General features: G+C 37.7%; 1 protein-coding gene across 12 annotated transcripts in view; it reads right to left on the bottom strand.

Moving 5' to 3' along the window:
• Positions 1-21726, bottom strand: part of DENND1A (DENN domain containing 1A) — a 513599-nt gene that overhangs the window by 342107 nt on the left and 149766 nt on the right. For 9 of the 12 annotated variants that reach the window (XM_070518786.1, XM_070518780.1, XM_070518782.1 and 6 more), the window contains 2 exons: positions 12554-12603; positions 1791-1910 (listed from right to left, as the gene is read on the bottom strand). In XM_070518786.1, coding sequence (XP_070374887.1) covers positions 1791-1910; positions 12554-12603 — 170 coding nt within the window. Of the gene's footprint in view, positions 1-1790; positions 1911-12553; positions 12604-21726 lie in introns of those variants that run through there. The other 3 variants (XM_044778816.2, XM_044778814.2, XM_044778818.2) reach the window with 2 other exon arrangements.

Here is a 21726-nt window from a genome sequence, read left to right as displayed (position 1 = left end):
AACCCACCAAGTTTTTTTCCATAGTTCTAAACTAGTATAACAGGTAGAAAACACACCAATTGCTGCTATTTTTTCACTCTAAATGACAACAACATGAAGGCTATTCAACCAGCTTCTCACAAATATCAAGTTCATGACCCTACGTACAGACACACAAAGTCAAATGCTAGAATCAAAGGAGAACAAATTTTAAATTTAAATTTTTAAATAAACAGTTTTCCACTCAGAAATTTGCTAAGTGCATGTGACAGTGCCAGTTCAGAGCCCCCACCCCCACCACACATATTCCAGCTCTGAGAGGAAAAAACACTGTAACCCAAAATATTCTAGGGGAAAAAACCTTTCTGCAAAACTGCAAGAACTTAGCTTAACCTCATCTCCTCCCAATGACTACATAAATATGCAGTGTCCTGGCTAAAGCTGACATACAACATTAGGCAAAAATGGAAGAGAAAATTTTCTTTAAAAAGAAAAAAAGACCAACATTGTTGAATCAGAAAGGAAATCACCATTTACATCAAAGTCTAACACTCTGGACAGTTAATCCTTGGGCCTGGGCTCCTGAGATGTGCTCGAGAATGGCTGTACACATCCAACCTCACAAAGCATCCAGGCTGCACCTCCTTCCTAAGGTCTTTCCAGCGGTTGCCCTCTAGAGCCCCAGTTATAGACTTGGTGAAGAAGGCAGTTGATTTTGCTTGGGTAAAAATAATAATAATGATAATAGTTGTGCAGAGAAAAGCAAAAATAGCAATCTAGGCCAACAGTTATTGAGAAAGGCATTTCAAAAGTCAGCCCCTCTTCCCCTTATGGTGTGAAGGTGTGTGTGTTTGGGGGGCGAGGGTGGAGGGGTCTTTTCTTGGTAGGAGAAGAAGAAAGTACAGAAACTAATACGCCAGAGAACTACTCTTTCTGGATTTCATAGGGGGTCTGGCCTTTTATCCCCAGGCCCAAGCCCAAGACTAAGGACCCGGGTTTTGTCAGGGGCACCTCCCTGCTGTCCTGCCCTGCTGCTCCACATGAGCAGAGAGAGACAGGAGGCAGGCCCTCTGACACCTACTTAACCGAGGCAGATGGAGAGGAGAGTGTGTGGGATGCCTTTACTTCCCCCTCAGGAGGCGCCCAGCAGGAGCCCACAGAGCCAGCAGCTCCAAAATCAGATTTCCACACATCCTCCCACCCCAGAACACGCCTTACCCCTCTGGCAGGAGGAAACAGAGCATTAAGCAAGTGTGGCTCTGGTGTATGAAGGGGTTTTAGAAGACCCAAAGAAGCTTTCTTACACGATTCTGCACTTTTTTCAAACCTCTACGGACATAGCCAAGTTGGGAAACAGTTATTCACTCATTGACCCAAAGAGGGCAAGGGTGTTACTTTGAGGAGGACACAATCAGCGTCTGCAAGACGTCCTGAGCTACAGACACATACTTTATTAATAATCTTACATACACAAAATGTCCAAGGGAAAGCCTAACAGGCTAATTTCTGACAGCTCCAGATAACAGCAGGAGGAACTGAAGCCATGCTGACTCTCCAGCTTCCACACACTCCACAGAGGCAGTGATCCCTTTCCCACCCAAGGGATGTGATACAAATAAATAAATACAATTATCTACAGAACTGAAAGTGCAAGAACAACATTGTGAAGTCCTTCTCCCCAAGTGCAGTGACTTGTGGGAAACAGATAGGAAAACAAAAGGAACAGCTGGAAAATTTAATTACAGAAGAGCAACGTAAGAGCTGACATTGTTTCACAGAACTAGCCAATAGCCAAAGCCATGCTCCCTTACCTTAAGATACAGAAGCAGCTCTTCGCTCCTGAAGATAAGCGGCAGAACCCGAATCTCTGTTTGCTGTCAATGTCAGTGAGCACGAACGTGAAGTTCTGGCCAACTTGGCTAACTGTGAGGCTGCAGCAGAGACAGAACAAAGGGAAAAATGAATGTGCTGTAAGTTGCTTGATAAAGTATCTAATCACAACAAGTCATTGAACCTGTAACATTTCCTGTCTCAGTGGAACTCTTTATAAATGAACTTAAAATTTACACACTTCAAGGGAACAGACTGTGAGCTGGTGAAAAAAAAAAAAAAAAAAAAGATAGTAAGTAGCCTGTTCTAGTGAATCTCATTACCAAAGTAGCTACCCAACCTTCCACTTCCTCACTTCAGGCAGGTAGCCCTGTTAATCATCCCACCAAATCCTGAGAGGAGCATCCTATTAACCTCATTTTATAGAGGAGGAAATAGCCTAGAGCAGCATTGCCTAAGGTACCAGCTGGTCAACTGCAAAAACATGGATTTTTAAACCTAGGCCTATCTGCCACCAAGGCCCACTCTGCCAACTTAATGACACTCACTGGATCATTCCTCTGGTTCAGAAAATAACAGTAATTGCAACAGCACGATGTAAGTGTCTACTAAATGCCAGCCACAACGTTCGACACTTGACATATACCATCTCCTTTACTCTCACAACAACCCTGGAATTTAGATAATGTTCCCATTTTACAGAAAAGGAAACTAAAGGACGGCGTAGGGAACTGAATTAAATCCACAGAGTTACTAAGGGAAGGAGCAGGAATTCAAAAGAGGGCAAGGTTAGCTAGCTGTCACTTTCCTGCATTCCTATATCTTTCCATAATTTCTGAAATTATGAGGAACATGTTTCAAATTTTACAGTAGAGAAATACCAAATGTCTTAACAATGCAAGGTGCTTCCTAAGAAATGGAAACAAGGTTTTAAAGAAAGACAAAGAAAAAAGCTAAAACTCCTTGCATCAACACAAAAATCAGTAAACCACACACAAAAGTAACAAAAATAGAAAATGTTTCAAAAATTAAAAAGCATATTACTAATCAGATTAATCTAGAAACTTCCTTAATTTTTTTTTTCTGAGGAAGATTAGCCCTGAGCTAACACCTGTTGCCAATCTTCCTCTTTTTTGTCTTTTTTGCTTGAGGAAGATTAGCCCTGAGCTAACATCTATGCCAATCTTCCTCCACTTTATTTGTGGGTCACTGCCACAGCATGGCTTAGGAGTGGTATAGGTCCATGCCCAGGATCCGAACCATGAATCCAGGCCACCAAGGCAGAGCTTGCTGAACCTAACCACTACACTATGGGGCTGGCCCCAAAACTCTTTTTTAAAAGTTACAAAATGTTTCAAAATGCACTTTTTAAAATCAGTTTACCAGTTAGCTTGAATTCCTTTTTAAGAATTTAAATATTCCAAATTCTAATACACAAATTTATGCTAACATAATATTTTAGAATTTGACATTGAATTATTCAAAAGAACTCATTAACTCATATTGTATTTTACATATATCGTATTTTACAAAATATACTCAAATTGATAAAATATTCAAATCAATGCTCTCACCTATAATTTATTTTATAAATTGTCAGTAGAAATGAAAAATCATGGTTCACCAGGACTTTTCCACAGGCAGACTTATTGAATCTTTGGATTTGATATGAATTAAGTTTTCAAATATGGATAGCCTTCCTTTCTGAAACTCCCTTATACAAACCACATAAGAAAATTGAAATTAAAGAAACTTTCAAGGTATTCCAGTACAAAAGGTCAATGGACCCTACCTGGTCATATTTAAGGAAACAATTCCACCCCTTGGAGAGTAGTTAGAGAGTACAAGAAAATAATTCAGAAAGAAAAGAAAGTGTTCCATTCGCCTTTTTTAACTAGGAAGGTGAACAAAAACAAGGTGGCAATTTAAAAGCAATGCAGTAATAAAACAGGTGTAAGTAATGCTATCCCTCCACCTTACACAAGCCAGGAGAAGGAACACATTTCTATAAAAGTTATAGAGCTGTCAAGGGGACACCAAACGCTACCTTCTTATGGCTGTTATGTTTTATCTATAAAGCTCGGATACTGTGTTACTATGGTGATTTAAGACTATGTTTTAAAGGGGGATTATATGATTAATTTTAACAAGGTTGAGAACTGAAGATGTGTGAGAAACAGGATTCTAGCTCACATAATTAAAGTGATTGGGGAAAAAGGGGGCCTCACTGGGGGAGGAGAAAAACCTGTATTATTAAAATATTTAAAGCAACAGGTCAGGATGATTCTAAGTTACAAATAAGGTCATGCTTTTACGAAAAACTATTATGTGATCATACAAAACATGACTGTTCATTATTTTAACTCTTGGTTTGATTTCACTTCTAGAATGTTTAAAATGAAGCATCCCACAAGGAAAGGGTATTGATAGGACTGGATGAAAAGAAAAGACCCAGGATCTCTAGGAAAAGGACACAGAATGAACACAACTTAGTTTGTGAACCGAGTGTCATTAATGTCCCTATTATCTTTTCACTACCATTAAAAATGCTGAAAATGCTTTTAGCTACATCACAGACTCAAAGAAAGATTCATTACTCATTTACTTGGTTCAAATCCCAATCTAATCACTTGCTAACTGGGCCTTAATTTAGCAAGTTACTTAACCTCTAAGCACCTCAGTTTCTTCACCTGCAATAACAATATGAAACCCAACCCAAAGGATGTTTTGGGAATACATGAGATAAGCATTTAGCACAAAGGCTGGTCCATGGTAGGAACAATTAGTAACAGAGATGCAAACTATTAAGTTACCATCTAAGTGAAAACAAAAATTCATAAAAATCACACATTTGCTTAGAATCTTCCTAACTCAGCTTTACAGTACTTGTGAGTGGAGACAGGAAGGCTGCCTCCTTTCTCTCTTGTCTGTTGCACCTTTTCACCAAGGGGGAGGCCCCTGGGCGACCAAGTGAGCTGCTCACGCTTGCATTAAAGTGAACATGATTCTTTTTGAGGAGCCACAGCTTAGAAGGGGGCACTTATTATTCTCAGTTGATTCACCTTTTTAATTCCTAGTCGAGTGAAGTACAAGTCAAACTGTAAAATATTTCTTCCTTGGACAATTCCTAATAAACTAAAAGTCAGGCAAGGGCAGTCAAACAGGTTAACTTGAAGGTTCTGAATCTCCGTGGAATCTGTCATTCCCTTTCTACTTGCTGAGGCGGTCTATGAGAGTGCTCACTATTTCTCCATAAAAATGACTTTGAGGAAAGGGTCTGCTTCCTTAAACGCTGTAGTTTTTGTGTTTATCTTCAGGATCAAAATCCATAATTTCTTTTAACGGGAATCAGAGATTTTCATGATGATTAAAGCTGGGAGGAACCATAGAAACCATCTCATGCAATTTTCTTGTTTTATAGATGGGAAAACTGAGGCTCAGAGTTGTTTTTTGGTTATTTTGTTTTGTTTTTTCAAAGTAATCTGGACTAAAACAAAACCAATCCTGGTGCAAAGTCTTTTCCATTCTGCCACACTGAACTAAACACCAGGAAAACTCTCCTCAAGAAGTTTTCAACTCAGTTCAGGGAACTCAGGTATGTGGGGAGTTCAGATAGTTGTCTTATCAAACAGACTAACTATTCTTGCCACTAAGCAAGAGAAACCAAATTTGAGTATTTCCAAGAATAAGCCCAGGAGATCAGGGGCAAGACCACCCCAGCTGTGCTTCCCATGCCTAAGTGAATACGGAAAACAAAGAAGAAAAGCAATGACTATTCAAACCACAGACGTTAACCTTCATGCTGCCTTTTAAATGCCTGTCAGACATTCAAGGCTCCTCCAACAGCATTTTGCTTAATCTTGAAGTTGTTTACAGATTCAGTATATAAATGACATGAAATAAGTTGGATGGACAGTTGGATTCCAATCTTCCAGTGAGAAATGGGATTTCCATATCAGCCTTACTTGTAAGTTTAGTTGTCCATCTTACAAACTGAGCAACTACTACGCTGAGCACTATAACAAACGCTGGATATACAACATCCATCCTGCTATGGAGCTTCCTATCCAGTTGGAGAGGAATAATAAACAAGTGTATCACAAAGCATACAGCTTGTAATAGTGTTACATGAAACCAAAGAAGGAACAAAGAAGAAAATGGAAGAGAAGGAAAGGCCCTACCAAGATAATGTGATCAGAGGCAGCTTCTCAAAGATGATGACAATACTGACCTAAAGGAGGCGATGAAGCAGCTACTTCAGAAGCAGGGGACTGGGTGTTCCAGGCAGAGAAAAGAGCTGCACAAAGATTCTCAGGCTGGAAAGAGCTAGGCATGTTCAAGGAACTAAAAGGAAACCAGTACAGCTAAATGCATAGGAGGTAAGGGCAAAGTGGCATGATATGAAGTTGCTAGATACAGCAAGCACCAGATTATGCAGAGAGGCCCACAGGTCATGGTAAAGAATAGGGATTGTTTTTGTAAAGGCAATGGAAAGCCACTGACTGGTTTCAATCAAGAGTATAACAGTCTGGTCTACAGTTTTTAAATTTTGACCTGTTATGTGGAGAACAGTTTGGAAGAAGAAAATTACCAGGTGGCTAGTGCAGTAGTTCAGGTGAGACTAGATGGTATCTTAACTCATGCAGGGAGAATAGAGATGGGTAGTGGTGGAGAACTCCAAGTTGGAGCTAGCAGGTATAGACGACAGGCCTGCAGACGGGCTGAGTTAGGGAGTAAATAGGCAGCAGCATATTACCATTTAATGATGACTAAAAAGTTTGGGGGGAGATCCAAGAGTTCCATTTAGGATATGTTAAGTCTGAGAAACCTATAAAACATCTAAATAGAAATTTCAAGTACACAGTTGAACGTAATACTTAGGAAATCAGAAAAAAGTTTAGACTGGAGCTATAAATTTGGAAGGCATCTACCCACAGATGGCATTTAATGCCACAGTAAATAATGAGATCACTTAGGGAGAGAGTTCAGAGAAACAAAAGTGGACCCAAGACTAAGCTACAGAAGCACCAAGTCAGAGGATGGGTAGAGAAGAACCCAGAGGAAAAAAGAACCACCAGACAGAACAAGCAGGAGGGAGTGCTCAACTGTATTGCTGCGGCAAGATGAGAAGAGAAAAAATGTCTATTGACTTGAGCAATATGGAGGTTTCAGATGACCTTGATAAGAAAAGCTCTAGCTGAATGACAGAAGCAGAAGACAAACTGAAGAGGGCTTAGGAATAAATTGAAGTGCGTACTTAACTCTTCCAAGGAGTGGAGAATTAGGTAGTAATTGAACGGAAATGAAGCGTCAAAGATGGGTATTATTTTCAGGATGGAGGAATACCGGAACTTGTTTTTAAGCTGTTGAGAATTATTCAATAGAGGCAGAGATTTATGATGCAGGAGAGAGAAGATGAAACAGTTAGGTGTGGATTTGAGATTAGAATGCCAGATATGCTACTCACTAGCTATGTGAGCATAGGCAAGTTAATGTACCTCTCTGAGCCTCACCTGTAAGATGGGGATAATAATACTTGCAGGGTGGTTTTGAGGATTAGAAATAATGTATACAAAGTAACTAGCATATAGCAGGTACACAAAGAAAATGTTGTTATAAAACTATAAAATTCAAGAGATGCAACTGAAACATTTTGTCATCTTCTATTTATTATACTTTACAAACAATTACCTCTTGAGCCATCCACTCTACTGCAAGGCACTCCTAAGAGCTGCTTTTCCCTTCCTTCAGTGCATATGGGGTGTAGGTAGCAATCAAATTTTATCAAACTATCACAACTCCCAACCACTGGTTACATGAGCCTCAAAGCTTCCTTCCATAAACACACCTTTCAGCTGCTATTCTCTGCTCAAAGATCCAAGTGGCAAGAATGACACTGACCCAAAATGTCTGGAGACCAAGAGTAGGCCACATACTGACAGATACAGGGCAACACCTATCTGCTCGAGAAACATACCAGATAATTCTAAGAAAGAAAAGAGATCTCTCCTCTCACTCATCTACACGAGCCTGACAAATAAAAATGAATCATAACTGGAGAATCAAAAAGTGACAAAACCAGAAGGAACAGCAGAGTTCTGATCCAATTCCCCACTTTTATCCATGAAGAAACTGAGGCCTTCAGAGGAGACGTCACTTGCCTCACAGCAGAGAGCAAGTCACTGGCAGAACCAAAAACTAGAGCCCAGACCTGCTGGGTGCTGGACCCCGTGCTCTCTCCACTAAGGCCCAACTGCCTCATCAAACACTCTATAAAATGATCAGGGGCACAGCTTCACCCACGGGAAGAAACCAAGGGACCAAACCAAGGCTGACAAACGAGGGACAAAAGTGGGCCAAATGGATTCAGTTTTGAAAAGTAGAGCAGGATGAATGTACAGAGGTGGGAACAAGAAGAAAGGTCTGGGCAGATATACAGTAACGTACTAATCACGTGCATTAGTGTCATTTTCTGCATGGGTTTCATTTTCTTCAGTTATCTGAATTTTTTACTTTTCTACAATAAATATATATTGCTTTTTAAATAAATTTTAAAAGTTTAAAATAAATTTTAAAATTTTTTAAAGATTAGTTATGGTGTGATGGAGCTAACGGAGGCAGTGTAAATATAGTAGAAAAAGTAGAGTGGAATTGGAAGTCAGACAAACATGGGTTCCAAAAGGAGCTCGACCACTTACAAACAGTGGGACCCTAGGCAAACTATTGAACCTATCTGAGCCTCTGTTTCCTCGTATGTGGCATTATAATAACGATAACCTCGCAAGTATATAATCTGTTAGTGCAGGAAGAGAACACAGCCCAATGCCTGGCACATAACAGATGCATATAAAACAGTAAATAGCATTTGAACCACATTTGCATCTGTGGTTACCTCCTAAATCATTAAACTTTGCCCCTGCCCCTGAAAAGATTATGTCATTCCTTTTCAAGCTCACGTCATTTGTGTGTACCAGCATAATTTATAGAGCAATTGAATGGTAGCTGATTTTCTGGGTTCTGAAAGAACCACAAACATGGAAAGGAATAGCTTTTCCATCATCCAAAGAGTCTAGAGTACTTTGACTAACTGAAGCAGGTTGCCAGCTATCAAGGGCAAGCAAGTAGCACCACAATATGAAATGGTGCAAATCTGCTATCAATAATAATTAAAGTTTTTAAGAGTGATACAGGGATCTCAGCACTGTCATTTCACTACTCCTCTCCAACAAGAGTTTCAAGTACAGTGTGCAGTAGGAATAGCTCTGTAATTACAGAGTTGTGACCATAAGCAAGTCATTTCACTTCTACAGATCTTGGTTGCCCTTCTGTAAAATGGGATGCTTGAACTAGATGAATTTCAGCTTTAAAATCCTGTGGTCTTATTCCCACACATTTTCAAGGCCTCCTGTAACCAGAACGCAAGCTATCATGATACATGTCGCCCTCTCCCCAGCAGGCTCCATCTGCCCTGCCTGAACAGTCTCGAGGCTCACTCATGGTTTCTCCTCTGCTTTGCTCTTCAGCGCATATGGGGTGTTAGGCTCTCCCTTCCACTTACCCCTTCTTGTCATCCTTGCAGACTCAGCACAAGTCTCCCTCACCACAAAAAGTTTTCTCTGATCATCTCAGCCTTCCCTAACCTCACTCTCATTTTGGATAGATACTGTTTAATGTGTCGTTATAATACTTCCTGGACTAAACTGAGAAACAAACGGAGGGCAGTGCTCCAAGTCTGATACCATTTCCGTATCACCCAAGATAATGCTACACATTTGGGACCTTCCTTTGCTCTTTTGTAAAAGAGATACTACCATCCCCTATCTCCCAAAGTTGCTGGGAAGAATAAATGAGGTATTAATGTGAAAATGTCCAGCACATTGACTAGAATCAATTAGGAACTCAAATACTAATTACCTTCCTTTCCTCTCTCTCTCTCTATTTGGTGACTGGTCTTCCTACAAGGTTTTCTACTGAAAAATGCATTCATCTGGGAGACGGACATCTAGGCTGTGCTAGCAGCCTAAGAGGACCTTGGGCAAATCACGATTTCTCTGCAGCCTAGATTTTTCTCAAATGAAGATAACAGCACTGGTTCTCATCCATTATGATAGGAGGATAAAATGAGATAATACATGAGAAAACACTTTCTTTTGAAGAGCTACCAGCATTATTATTTCTCCTAAGTCCTTGTTTCAGAAAGAAAAATCTTAAAACAACACACGAGACAGCAAGATGTCAACGTTAACAGGTGACTTGATGTTGACTGTGAAAATCCCACTCTTGATATAGACTAGAAATGTCAGAAAGTTGTATTACTGTTCCTTGGGGTAGAAAAGCACAGATACTGAACAGATTAGGAAGCTTTCTTTTTTGAATACAGTCACCTGGGACATTACTATATCTCCCATGCTGACATATTTTCTAAGTCAAACAATATCATAAATACATCTGGGGGCTTTGTGGGCCTCAGAATTTGGGCATATCTATTTGACAGTGTTAACAGCAAACTAAAAAAAAAAAGTAGTCACATTAAAATCTTTGTATTTATTGTAAATGAACATTATTATTATGTCTTCTGCATTAAAGTATGCCATGATCAGAAGTGGGGAAAGAGAAGAAAAAAAGATATAGTCCCCACAATAAAGTGCATTTTTTGTATCAATAAAAGTTATCAACACCTATAGGGTGTGTAATATAACATAAGAACGAACCAATATGCATGATGCGGAGTAAAATATATCCATAAAGGGACATTTCTGTTCCAAATCATTTTGTGAAAAAATATGACAATCATGATTAGGGGAGCATAATTTGGAGAGCAATATTTTGGAATAAAAATATTTTTCTAACAAAAAAAAGGCATCAGACATTGGTGACAACAAAAAGGACTCTGCTTTTCTTTTATTTCAGAATGTAATTACCCAGAAGGCAGGTAAGTAGAGGTGTGGTGTGGTGTAAGAACGAGGTGTGGTGTGCTTGTTGGGGGGTGGGGGCGGGGGGGAGGGCACGGATTGGGATTGAATCTCAGTGCACATTTCTTCTCACATTAGTTTATGGAGTCAATTAAGGAATACCTACCCAAAACAAATCACCACTCTAACAAAAAATCATGTCAAAATGTATTCTCTTAGTTTTTTTGTTAAACATCTAACCACATTTTAAAATCATTTCAGTTTTATTAATCTGTATAAATATGCCCTCGCCATAATTTGTAATACATTTTATAAGTGACTGGAGGAGATTTCATGCATCGCTAATTCATACATATAAATGTGAAGTTTGCATTAAAAGTCTCTAAACAAAACTCTACTTCCTTGCTATTTTTAGAAGGAATAGGATAAAGAAGAGACAAGAAGACTCTCATTACAAAGACTGACCCTTTTAAAATTAAGGCTGCTCTGTTTGAGCATCAACCTGCTGCTAAAACAGGCCTGGTACCAGGATTTAAAAACCCCTGAGCCTGGAAATACTACAATGGTTGATTGGCTTAAAAAACAACATGCTAGAACGAGGGAAAATAGTGATTGGTTGGCAACATTCCAGAGTTGCTTTTTAGTACTCTTTTTGCTTTTTAATACTCTTTTAAACTCCTTTGGCTACCAATGCTCATCTCACATCAGTTTCAGGTTTACACCAAATAAATCAGGACACTGCTCCCACAAAGTATAGAAAAGATCCAAGCAGCATACTATCCACATGCACTCTAAGTCACTAAAATCTTTTAGGCCTGTCTTGTTTGGGTACACTAAAATACATGACAAAACCTTCCTGAAGATGGGCACATTTTATAGCTTTTTGGGAACATATTATGGCACTTATTACTTATAATGATATTTTCTAAAACATCTCTATCACTAAAAGTGGAACATAACATTTGTACAATGTCACAGCTCAATTCTCCATTAAGAGAAAACTACAAATAAACAGCAATCAAGTGAACAAATAAATGACTGCAAAAACAATGCTTAAACTGTTATGGAAAACACAATAGACAACTCTTGAAAATAAGATTAGGATGATTGTTTCGTCATTTATAAGAAAAAAGCTCTTATAAAATTATTTTTAAAATAAGCCATTTAAAAATGAGCTTATTTAAAAAGAAGTCATTAACCAGTGGCTGATCTTTTAAAAACATAAAAACCTTAGGATATTTTAATTATCTTGGAGTTCTTATATTCATAACTCTCCAAAAAACAGTTTATCATAATGCAAATACTAAAGAAACGTTTAGATGATTTTGTATGTTTTAGTCTAGAAATCTATACAAAATGCTTATTTCCCCAAAGACACCATTCTTAACCACCTAAATAAAATGCAAGACACTATTTAGCAACATGCCTTTCAAATAACTAAACACCTTTAAACAAGATAGGCCTATTCATAGGCCTATCTAAGATATAAACATATCTTAGACAACAAATCTAAGTCAAACATATTCATATTTAAATAAATATTAAGTACCACTGGATTAAATACCAACCATTCTTAATCAAGGTTTGAGTCTGATAACCAAAATCAAAAATTTAACATTGTGCAAAATACATCTCACAAACTAACCAATGCAAAGCTCTAAGCTTTAAACTTTTAAATCCCCAGGAACGGAGAATACCGCAACTCTCCTTGGAACATAGGCATTTTACATCATGGTTAAACAGACAGAATGTTAAGAATGGTATGGTTTTTATTTTCCGTAGCAGGTTTATTGACACTTTTTTTCTAGTAAAGGTTGAAAATCTGACACTACCTGTCCACATAGAAGGGGAAACAAAACTTGGTCAAAGTCTGTAGAACTTCCTGTGGAGAGAAAGAGAGATAATTTATATATCTAATGGGACCAATAAATCTAACATTAACCATGGCACACAATCTAGCAACTTTACCCTAAAGAAAGAGGAGACAGATGAAGAAATATGGGCTTTATCAATTACATGGGAGGAGTACCAGGCAGTCAATCATGAGAAATAATAAACATGATCAAACTTCATTAAAAATGAAAAATTAATCAAGAATCACACATGGGCAAGCAGCAGGAGCCATGCAGCAAAGCTCTGAAGGGAGGGAGGCGGTTGGGTTGCTGAGTGTTAACACCCCTCCAGGGACCATCTCCAGCCTGACCATATGGATCAGAGTGAATAACACCGAGCCACATGGGTTTGGCCTGGCAGGGCCGCTGTTGCTGGCACCGTTTTTGCCTGTTACCTAGGAACAGAGGGGGCCGGGAATAGACAACGCTTCCCAACATCAATAGGCCAAATCACAAGCAGAACAGAAAGCCAACTTAAAGATAATTGTCCCTGAACATTGTCAACTACATTTTTTAGAGTTTAAAACTTCATTTACTTACTTTATAAAGAAGCTGCCTTTTCTGGCTTAAATTTATTTTGCACTCAAACTCTAACAATTTTAAGTATGCCTATTTCTAGTTAAATGTTCTTATCATATTTGGACACACCTGCTTAAAATTTGTGAAAATCCAGAGCAAACTATCAGTTTAGATATCTTTTTACAAAATTTAGGTACATAAAACCAAGCCCATTACTCAGGGGAGGTATATGAAAAGGGAATAAAAAGAAGAGTGACATTTCAAAGACTTACTCATAAAAGAAAAGCTCCCTAAGTTAAGAACGCTGCTATATGAGACACGATACACAGTAGGGTGTGACTTTTCCCAAAAACACATTTCACATATACAGCATATATACACATAACTAAACACATAAGCAAGCAATTAATTATTACTTCCTTCACAGAATTTTCTCTGGCTTGACTTAATTTAACTGCAGACTTGGACAGCCCACAGTTGGTGCTTAAGTTCATAGACCAATGTTATAAATTTTAAAAAAGTATCCCTTTCCTGCATTTGATTTGCTTTTTAACTATTTAAAATCCCAACTTCTAGACAAAATGAAGAACACATTTTTCAGTCATTGAGAAGCTGGTTCAAATTAACACAAACCTGCCCATTGCAAATACTAATCCAAGTGATAAATTAAAGATCAGTTTACAAATGTAGCACTTTTCTAACCAATAATAATGAATTATCAATGCTAACTGAATTGATGCTTCTCGCTTCATTTATTTTTAAAACCAGTTCTATCATTCAAGAAATAAACCACATCAATCTAATAACCCACTCAATGAAGCAGAAAGCACACTGACTTGCTCTGCCAGAGCATGTTCCGCCTACATAATTCAATTGAGCATATCCTATTTTTTAATATCATCTTGGACTGGTACTATGTGTATCACAGCACTGTTAAGGCATGTCATGAAATAGTAAAGGAACAGGAAACTAAAAAGTGAAAAAGATTGGACAAAATTACCTCAGCATACTCTAAGAGGCATTATTGATACATTAGTTAATTTCATAACATGGCATTCAAAAGTCCTTATATATTGTTTTAAAACTCATTACATTTAAATAAATTACAACAGCTAATAGAGAATCAGAAAAACAAGAGCACTTTTTCAGGGTATAATGCTACTATCAGGCAAATATTGAAAAAGAATCACATAAAATATTTATTTTAACGACTGCAGTTTTAATTATGTATAAAACATACCATAACCCACATACACAAAACTCTCATTATTAACACGCAAAAAAGATGCCTTACAAGTTTCAAATACCACAAAGCATTTCTTGCCTGAGAATATGTAGCGAGCAGTCTTTAAAACTCAGTACCAAGTGCTCGCTCATTGCCAAGATCAGCTATAAAGACAGTTATCCTTTACCCCTCAAAAGTTACAGGGGCAGAAGTGCTTCTCTACTCTATGCTGGAGTTGAGCTGCCAAAAGGCCTCAAGATTTTTGAAAGAAAGGACCCCCATGGCTGCGAGAAAGCATTGTGCTCTACAGCAGAGTCAAAGACATCTAATATGCCCAACTTACTACTCACTACAATATAGAAACTACTTACCACTTTCTAACATCGAGTAATAACCAATTGTGAACATGTCTATCAGATAATATTAAAACAAATATCAAAATACTCAAAAGTAGGCTGAGTATAACCCACCTCTCAAAAGCTTTTCTTTTTACCCAAGAAAGCAGTGGTAAGTCTAATTAAGCAATGGGGCAGGAAGAGGGGAAAGGGAAGGGAATATAAGCAAATGTAGGCACATGTTTGTGATATTACAAGAGCTTGATATTCCAATTTAAATCAAACAAGATGGTGGTGTGCTGTCAGAGGAGAAAACAAAAATGAGCATCTACTCTGTGTTAGGCATATTCACACGTTATCTCAATCAGAACTGAAACATCTACTTCATTTGGGAAGGGGAGGTCAGGAGGAGGGAGGGAAAAACAAGCACTGTTTCTTGTAAATAAAACTGCTGAAATAAACCAATTTTCTTAATCCTGATGTTGTGCCTATATATAAACATAGGCCTCATCCTCTTTTTCCAAAGAAAAACATAATTACTTAAATATGAAAAGTATCACACTCTAAGAGAGGGGACTTTAAAACACTAATTTAAACATATTTTGAGCATTATTTTTATAGCAAAGTGTCTTTCAATATTTACTTTACTGGGAAAACAGTCACTAGCCAGTTACCAACCCCTTTTTCTCTCTAGAACCTGTGTCTTTGGCTAGGGAACTTCCTTTGCAGATGACAATTTTCCTGTTTTCTCCCCCCTTTCTCTTGCCCACACAAGCTCTTTCAGACAACCAGCCTCAGTACAACCTCAACTACTGCCACATAAATAGGATCTTGGAGATGCAGAGCAGCTGATGAAATGTAAATGACCTCATTGCTAAGGCAGGGGGTGGGGAAGATTGTGCCAACTCTCCAGATCAATTCCCAAGTTTATATTTTCGCAAATCTTTTTATGTACAGTTTGATTTTTTAACATTTTAATGAGCAAAAAAGTGAATCTATAGTAGCCAGTCACCACAGTTAAAGTGCAGGGCATGAACTAGATCCCAGGAGGGAACCAGTCCACCATGTCACCACTGGCTTTAGGACATTCGCCACCTGGTTCCATGTCCCCAGGTTCCAACTCTTTTCATAATCAAAACACTGCTGACATTATAAACCCCAGACGGGTTTTCTAAAATCCCTCCCAATCAATATATCCAACACATAACTTATTGGAGACAACACTGAGCTCATTGATTAAGGTGAGTTCAGTAGGAAAGTTTTCAAAATAAATGAGACAAGAATACAGCATTCAACCCCTTTGTGTCACCAGACAATTTATGAAATAGGCAATTTCCAAAAGGGCTTTTCCTCCTAACAAAATATACGATACTTTATATAGGAAGAAATAAGAGCAGAGGAGGCAGGGGGAAGCGAGGAGGACAGGCAGTTGCACAAACCTTTCAGTTATGCATATATTAAACAGCAGATTGCACAGTGTAGTAGAAAAGCAACAACATCTATAAAGCTCTGCCCACAAGGAGATACTAAAGCCTCAGAGTATGAACCAAAATATGCAATCAACACACCTAACACCGGATTCATTTGCAAATGAGAATCAGAAATGAACTCAGTATTCATCTCCATCTTCTTTGGATTCATTTCACTCAATTTAAATTCTCATCCAGTTAGAAGGCCCATCAAGGGAACTTACTCCAATCTGGAGAAAGTAGATTTTGCTCTGCTGAAACTGAGCCATTCTCTTAAAAACCTGGTAAATCTTTAAATTTATAATATTATCCATCATAGAATCCTATCTGGAAGCAAAACTTCGAAGACTAAATTAGAAGTTTTAGTTAACTGGGATTATTAACAATAACAAAACTAAACAAATTCATCCTGAATTTGGGGTGCAGGGTGAGGGGAGTGTAAGAGATCCTGCAACAGCCATCAGATCAGACGTCCAATGCTTTGTTTTCATTGCTTCATTGAAACCTATAAACAAAAATTAGTTGTATTTGGCAGATGAAAACAACTGACAGTCAGACACAGACGTACATACCCACAAATAAATGCCATCTGAAAGACAAAAGCACAGGCTGATTATAACGTCTACTGGGGTTACAGAACGTTGAGAGATGAGGCACTTTCTCAATAGTTCAAAAGGAAAAATAAAATGTGTGCAGGAAAACATTTAAATAAAGAAAAGAGATAGCTTGAATAAATGAATGTATTTTAAAATATGTAAAGCTACAATCAGCCTCTTTGAAGCTTGCTGAAAGCTAGTATAGCAGTCGATAATTTACCTTTGTCCAAAAAGAGAGTAAAGGAGGGAGAGGTGGGGAGATGGTGAGAGAACATTTGCTGAGTTTCTTATACCTAATTTATTTGTTCATTTCAAACTGTAGATGTGTGATAAAAATATCAGTGGAGCTCAAATTTCTAAAATACTCTATTTCTACGTTTAAATTTTTTTAATAGCATGAGGGAAATGCTGACCCTCTAAGTCCTGCAATTGAGATCAGTGCAGCTGACTTGAAAGAAAAGCCTTTGATTGATGATCTTAAAACTCAAGTTGAAAGTTAAAAACAGAACACACACAAAACCAAACATCCAAAAAGCTAACAAAATTTCTACTTTAAGCCATTTCAAGTTAAAACCAGGGACCCCGAGTGAAAGCTACCAGAGGTTTTAAAGCTTATGATTAAGAAGGGTAAAACAGAATAGTAAGTTCTTAGAAGCTTAATTAGCATCAGGTTCAAGAATGTTGATCAGAAATTTCCTAAATTTGAAAACAGAAATACAATTTTTCTCTTTCATTATAAATGTCAAATTAAATCCAAGATCCATACTATAGTCACAATCAAACTTTTTTTCAGTGTGAAAAAGCTTTGAATAAGGGATTTTACAGAAAGGCCTTTCAACACCCGAACATAAAAGCCGGGTCAAATTTCTAACAACGCTTCTCCAAAGCTACAGAGTCTGCTTCCTTTCTTTGGTATATTTCAATATTTACTCCCAGTATACTTTTTATAAACTTTAGTTGATTCTGAGTCATGCATATGTTATAAATGCTAATTTGTGTAATACCTAATATGTGCAATGTTAAAATTTAAAGATAAAATTATAATAAAATATAGAAATTCATCATATTCTACATGATGTATCATATAATCTTTATATTTAAATTATCAAGGACATTAAGTACATAGGTGGAATGCTTATAAAACAGAAGAGCCATCCCCAGAACTACTTTTAAGTGTAAATCTTCATGACCTTTTAAGTCCAAAGTAAAAACATGCATCTTACAAAAAGTTTTTTTAGTTTAATAAAAATCACTTTATCCTTTTGTATCCTTCCCTTTCTTCAAAAAATTACTTACAACAAAGTTGTTCCCAAATTACAATATTATATTATAACATACTCTATTCTAAGATTTCATCTTATTAACTTTAAACCTTACAGCAAAGGGGTTGAAAATGAGAAAGCTGTATTTATAAGGTCAATGTTAGACACCAGTAAACTTCTTGACACGTGTTTCAAATGCTTCCAAAACAAACAAATGATCTGGTTAGAATCTTACAATTAGTATTCAGTGGCATCAGTAACAGAATTCCTTGGACTTAATATTATTACTCTAAAACATTTTGCCTTGCTCATTTCCTTAAACATTTTAACTCCTATTATCTGAACACTTATGTTATCAATACATCTAAAAGGAAGAAAAGCTGGGAAAAGTAGGGGAGGGGGGGAAACAAGTCAGCACACACCGAAGGAACAGGGGCCCAACAGTAAAACTGCCAACACGATTTCACTGAAGAAGCAACTTGCCCTCAGAAAGACACTATTCAAAAAAAAAAAAAAAGAGCACTGATAGAAATAGTATTTTGTAAGCATATTAAAAGCTGTCAGCTTTTAAATATTTTAAACGCACACAAAAATGTGCACAGATGGGCAACTTTTCTGCTCACATTAGTGTAGAAAAAAGTCTTTCATTATCAAGCTCAAAGTCCTTGAATTTTTTAAACTTAATTGTGCCTCTATTTCTTAGAATTCACACCCCACGGCCAAAGCTTTCCTGCCACCAGTCCTTCAAATCTGACTTGGACATTACACGGGAGGAGGCTCCAAGCCTCCCTGAGGTCTCACTCCTTTTACAACACACGAAAAAGCAGTCGATAATGGGCCCATGCTGAATTCACTGCTCTCTACGTCTCCTCTTGGGACACAAGCCTAGCAGATGTGATAAAAACTGTGTCAGAGAAGTGGCTCTAGTTTGTGCCTTAATGACAACTTAAACCTCTAAACCAATACAACCAAAGGACTAACAGAACTGGCTGTTACCTCTCTCTCCTGCCAATCTTCGAATATCTCTGAACTAAATTAGCACCTCAACCCACAACATCCCCTGCCACCCTACAAAATCCATTCTAATTTTAAAAGATAAATGAATTCAGCAAACACGTCGGTGGCACAAGTGTCTGGGCTCTGTATGTGTGTGTGGGTCCCCTATAATTAAGCCCTAATGTACATTTCATGTAGTTTATATTTTCTCAAGATCTGATTGTGCATTCAGATATCTTGAGGACTGCCTGGTATCTTTCCTCTGATCAGCACCCCAGTAACCATATTAATACATACAACTGGTAGACTTAACGTTTCCAAAAAGTACCTAATGGTCTAAAAATTATTTTTAACTATGTTCGACCATAGGAAAGAAAAGCGATATTCTGAGTTACTGAAACATTCTAATTATTAAAATTTATACAGGAGAATTTTTAAAACCATGGGTGGTTATACTTTTCTTTTACCTTGTAAGAACTCTTTGTCTTATCTAATGATATGGTACCAAAAAATAGATTTAAATGTGTACTTCTGATAACATTTTTTAAATTCTATAATTCAGCCTTCAGATGATAGACCTTTTTACCCAGTATCTTGAAAGCCTATTCAGACACAATTGCATACCCACTTAATCAGCAATCATTGTTCTGGGATGCAGGACTTTGTTGTCAAGACAAGCACCAAAACCTTAAAAATTTTTTTTCAGAACTGGCATAAGAAAAAAGTGATCTTTGTCAGACAAGGACAAATTTATGCAAATCTTTTATAAACATTCACAAACATTTATTTAGCTTTTGAAATGTTGGCCTCATTTGAGAGCATGAAAATGAGGGGGAAGTAGGAAAACGCAAAGGACAGCTTAGAAGCTAGCACGCTACATAAATATTCAGAAGGAAGATTATAGGATTCATGTTAGGCTGTCTTAGGCTTCTCCAAAGTCCACACAGAATAGCAAAGAACAAAACTAACGAGAAGTACAGCAGATGTTAGACAATGCATCAGCCTCTTTTCCTCTCTCACTTGGCTATACTTGGACGCTTTTATATTTTCTTTCAATATGGTTAGGTCATTCAAGGATTCTCCTATAGACTCTGTATTGTGGCTACAGATCTATAAGCTGGAGGTCTGTCAGCCTTCCAAAAGTTTCCAATGAAAAGGCATTATGCAAATTCTACCTCTCTTACCCTCTTTCAGGGGGAAAAAAAGCCTCCAGTATGCAGTCATCGGAGTATTGGAAGCCCCAGCCTTCATTTCTGTATAGCTGTGTTTGCCTCAGGGCCACGCTGCTTGTTTTGACAGTGGATCCCCCTAGATAGTTGGGATTAGTCGAGCTTGTTTAGATAAACTTGAAATCAAGGCCTTCTCTAGGTAGACAGCTAGATGTAGCTACCGAGTTTCCAGCTGCCTCCTCCTTTCATCCCCAAACAACTGGAGATTCACAGTAGCTATCACAGCCACAGGCTATGTCACATACATAAGTACAAAATTAAAGGCTGCTAAAAGAAGCCTTTGTAAGTCTTAGTGCTAAAATAAGGAAACTGTACTGCTTGGTTTATACAAATTATTCCAGCACTACCAGTACAGAACTGAAATCATCAGTTAACAAGGCATATTAATCAAGGTTCCCAGCTTCTCTGGGTAGACAGGATCCTAGTTTGGTAATATACCTAACCTTCTGCTTCTTAGGCCCTGCATGAGAGTAATAGCTTAAAATGTTGAAAAGGAAATAATAGGCTTTATTTATCCAGTGGCAGGGGATGTCAGACACCATCAACAAGAACTGTGAGCAAGATATGAAAAGCAAAACGTAAACATCAAATTCGCTTTTGAGAGAGAATTATTTAGCAATTGATTAGACAGGGCCTCACCAAACAGTCACCTCCAATTACAGAACTGTTTCAAATCAACTTTTATTTCCCACAACTTGCAGATTCTGATACTACGCTACAGGAGGATTCAAGAACTGAGGAAATTTATACTCAGAACAGATCAATGACATCTCATGACAAAGATAGAAAGCAGGTGGTATGAAACACTCTCAAAATAAGAAAAATTATACAATTCAAATAGTTTTCTAAAACCTAATACTCAAGATTAATACTAATACCTTTTGCAATTAGAAAAAGTGTCTCTTCAAAGGGCCAGCAAAATGCAAAGAAAATAATTCAATTCCACATATATGTTTTATTTTACTTTACATACTTTGCTCCAACAGGTTTCCCTGAGGCTGCCTGGGATAAACTAAACACAGCAATGGTACTGGAATAGGTTTAAACATATTCCAGAACTATTCTAGGAGATACCATAGTACAGAAGGGCTTCTACCCTCTGACCATACTGTCAAGTCACACAGGGCAGTTTTTTGATCAATCAGGTTCACATATCACAAATGAAAATGTGTTCTCAGTATCCAACAACTAAGTCTCTATTTAAAAAGAAAAGGTTTAAGACATGCAAGATACTCTAGAACCACAGTGATCAATTTGAAGTTTTCCTATGAAATTTTGGTTCACTTCAGCAAACCTTTTCTCTAAAGGGCCAGAGAGTCAAAATATTTTAGGCTTTGCAGGCCACTTACGGTCTCTGTCACAGCTTCTTCTTCTTTTTTAAAATAACTCTTCCAAAATGTAAAAACCATCTTAGCTCAAAGGCCACACAAAAAGCAGCCCCAGACAGGATTTGGCCAGCTTGCTGTAGTTTGCCAACTCCTA

This window comes from Equus asinus, chromosome 10, assembly GCF_041296235.1.
Source record: "Equus asinus isolate D_3611 breed Donkey chromosome 10, EquAss-T2T_v2, whole genome shotgun sequence".
Classification (NCBI taxonomy): domain Eukaryota; kingdom Metazoa; phylum Chordata; class Mammalia; order Perissodactyla; family Equidae; genus Equus; species Equus asinus.
This window is presented reverse-complemented; position numbering and strand designations above follow the sequence as displayed.